This window comes from Typopeltis vanoorti, chromosome 22 (genome assembly GCF_054136105.1).
Source record: "Typopeltis vanoorti isolate ZY-2024b chromosome 22, IOZ_Tvanoo_1.0, whole genome shotgun sequence".
Lineage (NCBI taxonomy): Eukaryota > Metazoa > Arthropoda > Arachnida > Uropygi > Thelyphonidae > Typopeltis > Typopeltis vanoorti.
The window spans coordinates 51595481-51608593 of NC_143570.1; the positions used below are offsets into that span (position 1 = coordinate 51595481).

General features: G+C 37.9%; 1 protein-coding gene across 1 annotated transcript; it reads right to left on the reverse strand.

The window, feature by feature from the left end:
• Positions 1-2362: 2362 nt before the first annotated feature.
• On the reverse strand, positions 2363-12701 carry LOC150094415 (uncharacterized). The gene is made up of 2 exons (XM_090412298.1): positions 12565-12701; positions 2363-3493 (listed from the first exon to the last, which is right to left on the reverse strand). The coding sequence occupies exons 1-2, from the start codon at positions 12664-12666 to the stop codon at positions 2363-2365; spliced, it is 1233 nt and encodes a 410-aa protein (XP_090268424.1). The 5' UTR covers positions 12667-12701.
• Positions 12702-13113: the final 412 nt, after the last annotated feature.

Genomic DNA, 13113 nt, shown 5'->3' on the forward strand with positions numbered 1-13113 from the left:
TCAAATCCATTCAGATCTGTCGATGAAATGAAGATCGCCTGAGTAAATATCTTTGTCGTATATAAACTCCATCAGACGTAGTGGCATCTCCACGCAGAGGTACGCTCTAGATTGTTGCATAAACAAAGTCCATCTGGGATATTCTTCATCATTTCATGCCAACGGAGGTGAGATGCCGATGTTCTGCCACAAATTAGGAAACTGAAATTGTATTTTAAGCAAATATATTTTTAAAAAGTTTGTGATATTCTTTCACTGTTCACATGTTGGCAGGCAGTTTAGGTATGGGGGGGAATTTCTTGATGATTTTTTTTTTTCAAGGTTGAAGTTCAATCAGTTGCAACCCTCACATCCAATAATTGTGGGCATTTCTTTGATTTTTCTTGGACATTCAAGGAAATGTTTATCTGTTACTATCGCATGAGATTGGCTACCGTACTTACACTGGTTCGAAATATATTTCGAACCAGTGATGGACACTTTAGTTCTCAAAGCAACTAACTTATTTACCTGCTAGCAATACCACTAAATACACGATCAACTTGCATACGGTATCTGGCTTAGCCTTTTCGTTTGCGTTTTCAGGATTTTCACTGCGTTGTTCAACAAAAAAAGATGATTTTTAAGTGGCTACTCAGAACTCCAAAGATAGTTCTACGGAAAGATATACGATCTAGTTTTTTTTCCTCGTTTCATTTTTATTTTTTTAAATCCATTTATATTATCACTTGCAGATACTACAAGATTTATGATTATATTGAGTATATTATAATTTCTTGAACAGTGTGAACTAATCAAAGACAAACTGGGCTTTCCAAGCAAAGATGGTATAAACTAATACTTGCATTCAATACCGTCAAAAAAAAATAAATAAATAAAAATAAAAATAACGTTAGCTAGAATTATTTCAAAGGATTGGCCATAGTTGACTGATTACTATTTTCATTATTAAATTTAGACCCTTTTTTTTTATAATTCCGCGTATTCAGAGCGGATGCTAATGTCCCCATCATGCTTTTGTCCTGAGGATGTATGATATAAATGTAACTCGAATAAAATAGAGACAAATTGTAACACTGCAATGCTGTTATTATTCTGATATATACAAATGTTTTTGAAACAAACCGCAGGACTACTATTTCCACCCATGGAGTAATATCAGTAAATCAAATATAGATATCGTTTGCTACTCCATATCCTTTAGTTTGCTTCGTAAAGGGTGAAGTCTAGCGAATATTTTTATTTATTTATTATGATTTTTTTTGAATAAAATGACAGCCCAAAATTATTGAGAAATCAGATATTATTAGGGAAGTTGTTCGTTCGGTCATAATTCAAATTTATCGTCGTGGCATTTCACGTAAATCATGAAGTGGAATGCTTTATATTTCTACGAATTTGGGTTCCCCAGATTAGGAAATGACCTCTTTCATAAGAGTGAACAACTCGTGCGGAGGCTACCGTAACCGAAGGGGTTCTCTGGGTGGAACAACAGCGTCTTCTTTTGAGTTAGGAATCTGAACAAGAGCGATGTCGGTTTCATTTACATTTCGCGTTACGGCATGTACGGAATAGATAAGTGTCAGAAAAAAAAAAAAAAAATGGGAAAATATGTACGGGGTAGACAGCTGGTGGAAACAACTGGGAAAAGATCGCTTAAAGGTTAATTGAAATAAAGTTTTTGATAAGCACTAAAAAGTCATCGCTAAGGCTTAGTACGACTTTATCAAAGCAGTTGACTTTTTCTTCGCGCTTTTTGCCTCAGATATTAAATGAGACAAGCCTCGTAAGAAAAATCAATACTCCCCAAGGAATCACTCCGTACTGCACCTGATTAACGAATGAAAACGGTTTTATTTTACATTCGCTTGGCATTTTAATGAATTGCATTCAGCGACTTAACGTGCAATGAAGTTAGTGAAACAGTTTAGTGGAACGGATTAGCATCGTTTGTTAATACCTTAAATAGATGGCTGGAAAATGATCTGAAAAACCAACAAATAATACGTCATCACTTACCTATCATCATGGAGTCTTCTGTGGTGTCCGGATGTTTGCTGCACCTTATTCCAGGCGGCAAAGATCGTTCCGTTTCTTTTCCAGTGAAGTATTTTTCTTAACACAGTTCAGCAGTCATGGGAATGTATCGGCCGACAGGGAGAGAGAGAGAGAGAGAGAGAGAAAGAGAATGAGACAGAAAAAGAAGGAAAGGGTCACTGCGGTACCCTGAGGCAGGTTCCGCACACTGACTAGACTGTCATTTGGGTTCGTAGGCCCTGCATGTAAGTAAAGGTTAGATGTTAGTCTGTGATGGCCGGCAAGAGACGGAAGGAAGTCTTAAAGTGGCTTTTTAGACTGAACGCTAAACAGACGCATGCCGCTTCATATGCAGACTCAGATGATCGGACCTGGAAAATGCGCGCTCGCAGAGTCGACATTGGAAGGGACGATCGCCGGTGTGTTTGCGGTAGTGTCGTGTGAGTTCATCGGAGCGGGCAAATTTCCATCCGCATCCTTTCCAGTTACACTGGTACGGCTTTTCACCCGTGTGGGTCCGCAGATGAGCCTTCAGATGAGAGCTCTTCGTGTACGTTTTCGAACAACCGGGGTGAGAACATGTGTGCACTGTGACCTTCTTCCGTCCACAGCTGCGACGGCCTCTTCGCGGTTTCGTTGGCGGCGGAGGTGGTGGAACAGGCATGCAAACGCTAACCGAAGGTGGCGCCCGGACGCCGTAGGCTGCAGAGCTGCCGGACAACAGGTCGGCGAGATGCGGCGACGATGGTGGCGTTACCATGCGGAGATGAGGGGCTTGCGGCAAGGAGGTAGCCGGATAAGGGTGAGGCGCCGATGGCCCAGCCGGTCTGGAGTGCGTTAAGGTGATGTGCGAGGTCACGGGCGGATACATCTCCATGGTGGTTATGCCGGAAGGCTGGGAGTACCCCTGAGCGGAAGTTTCTGGGGAGGCTGGCGGCGACATGTGGGAGTGAAGCGCTGGCAAAGGTCCGCTGTATCCGTTCCAGTGGGCCACGTAATTGGGAGTCACAACGGAGTTAGCAGTGTGCGTCATGCCCGGTGTGCTTGCAGAGGGAAAGGTCATCTTATTGTCGGAGTTACATGACGGGTGTAAGTAGTGACCGTTGTATCCGTTGTTGTTGTAACCCGACACTTGGAACTCGGTTGAGTTTCTGGGTGCAAAGTGGTGGTGGTGGTGGCTGTAGCCGTTCACGAACTCGCGCTTACAGCATGCCCTGAAGCTGTTGAATACGTTGTTGTTTCCATCCGGAGCAGCCGAGGCCTCTCTACTGTTGGGATGGGAGAACTGGTGCAGACTTGGAGGGGCTGACGAGTTTGAATGTGAAGTGCCGTTTCCCCTCCCACTGGATGCGGGAATATCTGGATTGTTGCTGACTATCATGGCCTGATGATAAGGACCTCTTGCTTCGGGATGTACTGCGTCGCCCAGAAGAACGCTCTCAATATCTTGCCACATCTAGAACAGAAAAAAAGAAAAACAGAATTTGAAATAAAACAGAATTGTAAATCATAAGCGACCAAGGACTTCATCCATTTAAAAAAAAAAAAAGCGTAAGTTTAGCGTGGATGAAACCTTGTGTGTTTTTCTCACTAGATGGAGCTACTAGCTTCCAATTTTTTAAATCGAAGAACAAGATGTTGAAGGAATAGTTTATTTTTTCTCTTTTGATCAAATGACAGTTTAGAAAACTAATGTAGTGTTGTTTATTACTTTTTTTTTAATTAAAAGAGCACATTAATAACCCAAGTCTTGATAGCCTTGGAGAAAGTGTCAAAACAAAATAAAGACATCCGGTATAGCAACAGCAAAAAGTTGATAACATCAATTTTCAAAAGTCGACACTGGAAAAGCATTATTTCAACTAAAAATGGAAATAAGCAGAAATTTCTGATTGTTGCCATGGAAACGTGCTAAATTCCAACTTCAAATCTACACCACCACCACTTCGAAATTTATATTTCCTGTACGAAACATTTAAATGATAAATTTTAATCATTCGTTAAATCAGTTAGTATTGCCAACCTGAATGAATATTAGTATCAGCTGGAAACTAAGAATAAAGACTGAAGATAGAAGACTAAGAATAAAAACGATTCGTCAGTCATAATTTTACCTTATCGGGAGACAGCTCACTTGTAGCTTCACTGAAGGTACCAAATGTTTTCAAAAACGTTTACAAATAACGAAGAGGGGACAGATTTATTTGACAGGGAAAGGTAATTTTTGGGGCCCTCTTAATCTTAAAAAGACATTCGACAAGAACAGAAGCTGCCACTGGAGTTGAACGTCTAGTAACGGAATTCATGTGTGTCTTCGAGATTTCGTAATAGGTCTGCATTAGGATTTTTTACCATCTAACGAACTTTCTGGCCGTCTAATTTGTGAGCACTTAAAATGGAAGGGCAAACCAGGGTCGCACATGAATTAGATGGCCACCTGTTCGCGAAGCGTCACCAGATTACATAATAGTGGTCCTCACAGGTCTTTCTGTTATCAAAGATCTCTAGAGAAAAACAACATTTGTTCTTGCCCACGCAGACAAGACCGGATTGAAGCCAATATTTATCTGCCATTGGATGACCTCTGCAGCTACTAGCGAGCAACTTTATTGCTGGACTCTTATCAGTTTTTATTTAACTATGTCTGGTCTGTTGGGACAGCCCTTTTGAGTAATTTACGAGGTGTCTCTGTTGATGTTCTTCCCAAAGAATACGGCGAATTTATCGCTCTGCAAAGTACTCTTGTTAACACATGCGCAGTTTAAGATGTGCCGGGGGTAAATGAACAAATCTGTGTTTTTTGACAGGACACACATTGTTAACATAAGCGATCTGCTTAGATTTCGGGTGATGAGACTTTCACATGAGAAAGTCCGTCCACCCTCTCTCTCTCTCTCTCTCTCTCTCTCTCTCTCCCTCCTTTTTCGGATTTTGATCTTGGCAAAGTGAAACTCATCAGAGAAAGTTGGCCAACCTTTGACTTGTGACTTTTTAAATCTAAATTGCATATCACATTTTGACTTTCTGTTTTATACGAACTTTTATTGTAAGATATCAACAAACAACAGATACAGTTGCATGCTAAAAGTATTATAAATAGAGCGAAAATTGTGATATATTAATGTTCTGGAATGAGTTTGACCAACTATCCCATGCTTTGTGTACTAAACAATCCTGTCGTGTACTGTTTGTAGATTTATTTCCTCAACCAAGTCATTCTCAGCGAGAATGAATTAACTCTTAGGAGATAGCAAAATTTCTCTTTTGGCATCATCATGAAAATGTTTGATAACAGAAAATAATTTGCTTTGTCGTTATTTTCCGTATGCAATGTCATATACCAATACCACTGAATAGGTCTCGATTATCCAAATAGACTGTGGGTTCGAATCCAATTGCGATAAGATATAACTATGGTCCTGATTATTGGAGGCCTAAAGTTACTGGAAAAAGCTTCATATTTGGTGTCTAGTGCAGGGTTACTGGGATGTCTATCCCATAGGTCTACCTACGGTTCGAATGTATTAATAGATGTACAAATTATTCTTAATTAGTCTTATTCTTAAAATATAATAGCGGGCTATTTTCTCATTTTTCTGAATGATAATGCCTTGGGTAGTTTCATGTGTTATGTTCAAATATTGTATAAATTCCATTGTGTGAAGCTCTCGTAGAACAACTTGTTTTCAACAGTTACTGCTCTTATAAATGGAATATTTGCTGCCACATAGCCAATGTCAGACGCTACTGAACATATTGCAGGTTGTTATGCAATTTTCAGACTAGCATCATTCCTGCTGTGCATTTTGGTATTGATAAGTTTTAAACGAGTTGTCATAAATAACCGTGTCTTATAAATCAGTTTATAATAACCACTGACCCCTTACAAGGCTTTAGAAATAGCAAACATCTTAAAGTAAGTGTTACTAAAAGATCACTTTTGTAGTGTAATATTATTCTAATATTATCGCAGTGCAACATTAGTGTCCTACCATAATAACTACTACTACGCGCAGTGTGTAGCAATATTAGAATTTATATTAAACCGCTGTCTTTTTCTACGCTTACAATCTTGCCAGCTGTTAATTCGTTGTTACCTGCCAGACAGGATGACGCGCAGATACTCAAATATGACTGAAGTACTGTTTATCATAACGCAAGTTTGGACTGAAGGATTTCTTCCTTATTCCAAATAGATGAAAATAGTACGTAAATATGCCTGTCCCTTCATTCAAATCTTTCGACTACTCCAACGAAATGATGATAAACGCGAAACGCAGTGTACGTCAACACCGGAATTGTAACACCACTGTTGACGAAGAGCCTGCAAACAGCACGCTAAACAGAACGCACTTCATGCAGGAAATTATTTTTTTCAATGACCGAGGGAAAAAATGAAATTAAAATAAAGCAGAAAGAGAGAGCAAGCAATCGTAAGATTGAAGTTTCCGTAAAATGACCTTTGACCCCATTAACAGCAACATCAAGCATCCGCATTAGAGCTGGCGCCTGTGAAATTAAGATAATCACGGAGACTAAGCCTAGGACCTTCCACAACGAAACCCCCCCCCCCCCCTGTAAACAATGTGGAACCAGGTCCCGTGGGAAGGACGGTTCGAAAAGACAGAGAAAGAGAGGAGTAGTTATCACGGACGACTCTTTTGAAAGGGGGGGGGGGGTGCACAGGTCCGTAACGGTCGCGTGCATTTGCTCATCTTTCAAAGCCTCTTTTCATTATCAGCGATATTGTGTAGTGGATTCCCAAGGTTAGCATATTTGCTGTGAGCAGATATTCAATTGGTGATTAGGAAAATATGCGCTGATAATACTTGGCACTCTCTTCGCAACCCATACTGTTAAAGTGCTGCTTGTTATTTTTGTGTTTGCTCAATACCTAAAATGTTAAGTTCGGACGTTTCGACAACACCGAGGTGACCTTCTTCAAATCTTCTTAATATATCCGACATTATTGGTCAATATTTTCATTTGTCTGTAAATATCCCGAATTATAATACGATGATTTTGATTAACTTGGTGGATACACTGGATACGATATCCCATTAACAAACCGTTAATGTAGGAGATTAAGCGGCCGTAGAGCACTCGTAAATAGGACTGTCGTATCTGAATACAAGAATAAATTATAGTTCATTTATAATGAATTCCACGGTCATAGTTTCTTACTAAGCGGTAGTTAATATGCTACAGTTTTATTTATTCTTGTGATTTATATTTCTGTAGACAGATTTATACTTTCATAAAGAGCATCTAGATTATGAAACTTTCCGTCCATTCGAATAAGACTGGAAATAAATGTTCCTAATTGGAATTCACGCCGTAGGATGCAACATCTAAAATCAATTCCCATGTTTAGAAGTGAGTTGTATGCGACTCGTGTGAAAAACGCATGCAATCTGTTATCGTGATTAACCTTTAGAAGCTATCAACGTAATTAGTATGGCGAACATGTCGAAGGCTTTTCATGTGTCTGTTTAGAGTTTAGTGGGAGTGCCATCTGTTGGCGAGTCATTGAGAATATTTGGGTAAAAAAAAACAACTAAGGAATGTGCTTATAGGGATCTGCAATATATTAAAAATGAACTTGCATATTTAGTTTATAAATATTTACTAGGAGCTATGAATCGGGACTGGATCATTTCTAAGAACTTTTCTTTCTTATATAGTTGGTTTATCTCTGAGTGTTTCGATTATTATTATTTTTTTCGCCAACTGCTTCTCACATAAGCAGCCACTAGTATTCGGTGTGTACTTGATTAGCAACTAGGTAGTACTTGGGCGGCGAGAAGAACGAAATTAAAAGGACTGGAAATCCATATTAGCTGTCGTAGTGTGTTTTCAGCAATCCGCACTTCTCTCTAAAGAACAGTTTGGCATAATAAATAACGTGTACAAAACGGATGGCTACCAGACAGTGTGTGAGACAAGTTTTACAAATACGCCATATAGAAATCTTCCGTGTGATGTGTTTCACACCCGTGTATTTGACAACAACTCGATGTGGCAACTGTATTACGGGAAGTTGTTTAATTCAAAACATCCTTCTCATTTCCGGGATATCTCGATTCTGACTGAAAACCTTGTTGTCACACGTAACTACATATACATCATATTTGGAATAGTTCCACGGTCGATTTGTTTCGAGTAAAATGCATTTTGTCATCTAATTAAATAAATCATGTTAAAAATTCATTGTTAAAAAATGACAAAGTACAAGTTCACTCTTGTCCTTCGCTCTTTTGCCACACTTGTTTCTGACAATCCATCTGCCGTATGATCTGCATTGTTTCGTCTACATGCTACAGAAATCGCTGACTCATCATAGCAACCATGATTTCAGGCATACTATTAGAATCGTAAGGTAGCCTAGTTCTAGAAGAAAATATGGATTTTATATACGCTGTAAAAGTAGAGCACCGATAGCAAACAACTACTTAATTAAGGCTTGATTGCCGACAAATGTCAACTGCATGCGATATTCATATTATTATATTCATATATTATATTACATATTACAGAATCTGGTACGTAGATCCGAATACGCATTTGAAAAATGGCACTTGTCTTATTATGAAATATCAGTTGATTGTTCGGAGAAATGTCCTTATTAGGACTGGCTTAAAGGGGCGAAGCAAGAATGCTTTTCATCTCCCCCGTTATCGGTAGAGGACAGTGCAGGGATAAGGTGTTGTTGAGCTATTAAAGCTCTGATCATGGCAGGAGGGTAACAGCAATAGCCGAGCCTCAGCTAGAACTTCATTGGCTACAGCATTGCCATCCATTACCCTCCAAGGGTATTGGATTGAATGAATCAATCCTCCCCTACAGATGTTGAAGGGTACTATCTTTTATTCTTTACTTTTAATTTATTTTTTAGGTGTATTAATTAATAGATATATATTTCTTTCAATATTTTAATATATCCTTCTATATTAAGGAAATATAACTAAAATATTAACTGAAATTATGTTTTATACATTATACTAAAAATGTATTGAAGCAAGTTATTACTCATTTAAGTTTATAAATTCTCCAGTATTCCTTTATAGACTTCAGTGATTTTTTCTTCTTCAGTCATACATCAGATGCGCTTTCTAGGTGAATATTACTCAGACAGTGAAATTTACAGATTTTATAAAATATAGTAACACTAAATCTAACAAATAAACTTCTATCGCAGTAGTCATTGTTGAGATAAATCCAACGATGTTTTTTTTTTAATTGGGAGACATTCATGAAACTGAATTCCTTTCTCAATTCCTACTTTTAATTTTTGTATTAGGCGCGAAGGCTCGTGTCTTATTAGATAATTATTATATACTGATAAAACCAACAAATTTTTTTTTAAAAAAGTGATAAACTAAAAAAAAAATGAAAAATCAAAATAAAACTAAATCTTTGGTGATTCAAACAATAGTTCGCATGGTAGCCAGTAGGGGCAGCATTGTCGAATGGGATGATGATGCCATATATGGAAAGCTAATGCCAGATCAGATCATTTCTTAACAACTCTATATTTATGTATTAATGCTAAACAGACGGGATGGTAACAAATGTAGGGTAATCCATTCCCTGCAATGCAAACATTTGTTCAAAGAACTGATATCTCTTCTTGGAGGGGGGGGGAAGGATACGTTACCGATATGGGGAACAAAGTGTGTTCATAGATGTTGATTTTTTTTTTTTTTTAAATTCGATTAAGAATTAATATTTCATTTTCAAAAATTTCGGCGCATTCACTCATTGAACCGATATCGGAAATAAGGATAAAAATATCCGATACTAAAAATGAGAATGAACAGATAATTAATTACGTTTTTTTTTTTTTTTTTTTAATCATGACGCGTGCATCTGAACGGTTTGAAGCATATTCATTAATACGTATCTTGCTGCTAGAGATTTAATGTCATTGTTATTACTAAAGACCATTTGAATCACCCAAAAATTTTGATTCTGTTTTAACTAATATAGATATTAGTGTAGAGGTTCTTTGACAAAATAGCAAGTCATATACTAAACAATTAGCATTGTCAGAGAAAGTTGTGCACGTTGTCTCGAACTTGTGCAAGTAATAAGTGAACGTAATAAAGAAAATTTTATGAGAATCTAGATTAAGTTCAATCCATCACTAATTGCATTGCCTTCAATCTCTTTTTTTTTTTTAATATTTTTTTTTTTTTTTTTTTTGCTGTCGCATATTTAAACCCTCTCGCTCTACTGCTGGATGTTTTTTTTAATAGAAATGTAACGATTCCAAGTGCTATTTGAGTATTCTGAATTACTCTTGAGGCATTTGAACGTAATTGAAGTCAGAACAAATTTGAGGTCGGTTTGTTTTATTTACATTTCAGTACATGTTCTTAGATATGAAATTTACATTTCATATCCAAGAACATTTCGGTGAAATCGTGTAGATTTTGGCGATTTCCAATGTAAGATCTGAGCTAAGCAGTTCTTTGTAAATGTCAGTCCATGTGTTTAGCTTTCCCCCTCCAGTATTTTCTCCCAAATTGATTTCATATTATATTATATGAACATGCTAAATATACATCCAATAGAAAAAACTCAAGGATGCTTGAGGGTGTATATGTATATATATTTAGTCCTTATAATGACTGGCTTAAAGGAGCGAAGCAAGAATGCTTTTCATCTTCCCCGTTATTTGTAGAGTACAGTGTAAGGATAAGGTGTTATTGAGCCATTAAAGCTCTGATCATGGCAGGAGGGTAACAGCAATAACCGAGCCTCAGTTAGAACTTCATTGGCTAAAGTATTGCTATTCATTACCCTCCAAGAGTATGGTGTCATCGTCTCCACACCTATATATATTTGTGTCATCGTCTCCATACTTTTTAATATATATTGAACACATCTAGATTATTATAGGGTGTATTTATGGTATACTACAACAAACTTGTATAAGCAGAGAAATTTAATTTTTTTCGAAATAAAACAATCTAAATAAAGTAAAACAAAGTTTTGTTTATTATAACTTTTTAAAAATCAAATTTTTCAATGTTTTGCAACTGAATGAGAAATTTCTTATTTTGTGATCATAAGGTTAACTAACGGGCAAATACCGATGTGAACTATTAAAATGGGTAAAATAGATTGACTTAACAGTCCTTTGAGAGTCTTAGCCTTCCTCACAACCTTCTGCCGCTCCTCTCTATTTTTTTTTTTTTTTTGCCTTAGTCATCCAATTACGTTCCTTAATAGTTTTGGCGTCTTCTGTCACATTATCCTCCCATCCTTGGTCTTCCTCTAGATCTATTACCCCTCCTGGGTTAGAGAGAAAGACTTCCTTTACTGGTCTTAGATCTTCCATTCTTATTAACTGTCCAGCCCATTGCAGGCGATCAATTTTTATGAATGTAATGATAGCTGGTTCCCTAAACAAATCATACAGTTCATTATTATGCTTTATTCTCCATTCATTATTCACTTCAACTGGTCCATATATAGTTCGTAGTATTTTTCTTTCGAAAATACTTAATCTTCTTATATCCTGTTTGTTCATGCCCCATGTTTCCGAAGCGTACGCTAATACAGGCCGAATTAAGGTTTTATAAATCCTAATTTTACTTTGAAGAGTTAACAGTCTTGATTTTATGTCTTAAAAGTCCATGATAACATCTGTTTGCTACAGATATTCTTTTTCTAATCTTATCCTTAAATTACCTGATAAATTATTAATAAATGCATACTCTGAACACCAGGATAGTTAAGACAAACATATTCTTTGTCTATAATAGTAATATTATTATTCGTCTAAATCAGTAATAAATAATCATTGCACACGTGTTACTAATATTTACACAATGAATGTTCTAGGAAAACATTATTCTCACCGAAATGAAATTTTCGTATTTATAGGCAACCGAGTGTGTTGTTATTTCAGAAACAATCATTCACGTGACGATTTTCAAAAACAGCGTTGATAATCTGTTTGGGTAGAGTTTTTTTTTTTTTGTTGTTGTTGTTGTTTTTTTCAGTGACATAATAGCAGAGGCAATCTGTTATGATGCTCTAATTATATTATTAAGAAGCAAATAATTTCTTAATAAAAAACAATCGCATGCCTTTACTAGATCATATGATGGATCATTACGTCACAAATAATTTGATACTTAAATTAAGAAATAATGACAGATCGACTGAAGGAATGGCGTATATTTAGAGCATGCAACACCCACAGTAAGGCAAATGCAAAAATCGTGTCGTAATTACCACTTTTTCAATGAAAGAATAATTAATTAATACACTGAATGTAAAGTCAAATGGGATTCGACTTCGATCTTTATTTGGTGCTATCAGTCCACCTGAACACAAATATTTACCGAAGATTCCGGTTTGTCATCGAGGAAAGCAAACAAACCAACCTACAGAACATACACCGATTTACAGACAGCACGTACGCGAACAAATCATCGTCGTCCAACTTATCCTCGCGGCGCCCTTAAAGTTCTAAATACAAGTCGGTATTTCAGTAAAGAGAGGAAAACTTACATCGTGGAAGTCGGCCATTTCGGCTGCCATGCTGGTGATTCGTCTTCCCAGGGCTGGTCGATCCGGCGGTAACGACGTCAGAACGGCCGTACCCGTCGACATGGGACACCGTCACCGTTGTCGACAACTCGTTTCTGGGCGTCCGTAAAAGAAGTCCCTGTCTTTGCCCTTAGCGTGGCGTCCTGTGTATCACTGCGGTGGCGGAAATACCTGGAGTCTCACTTAAACGGAGGAGGCACCGTCCCTTGTATGTGTGCGAAACTCGCAGGTGCCTGCGCGTGCTGACGGCCGGTCGAACTCTCACCTGTGCAACTGACTGTCGATGTGTCCGTTTCTCCACTTTCATTGGTTCCCTCCCCTTCGTCGAAAAAAGGCTGGCCGTACAAAGGAAAGAAGCCACACGCGCGACGCTACGTCGCGAGGGCTCCAATCAGCGGGAGCGAGGAGGAGCCAAAGGGCACGCGCTTGGCAACAGACCAGCCTGCACGCATGGCTTCAGGCAACAAGCCAACTGCTTCGTTTCACCGGCAGGTAAGTTGCTGGAGAGGT

What these genes read in the sequence shown, in the direction of transcription:
- LOC150094415 (XM_090412298.1), bottom strand. Translation starts at nt 12,666, where the DNA reads ATGTCGACGGGTACGGCCGTTCTGACGTCGTTACCGCCGGATCGACCA. An exon ending in AAATGGCCGACTTCCACGAT is followed by an intron (nt 3,494 to 12,564) that starts GTAAGTTTTCCT and finishes TTTCTGTTCTAG; the next exon opens with ATGTGGCAAGATATTGAGAG.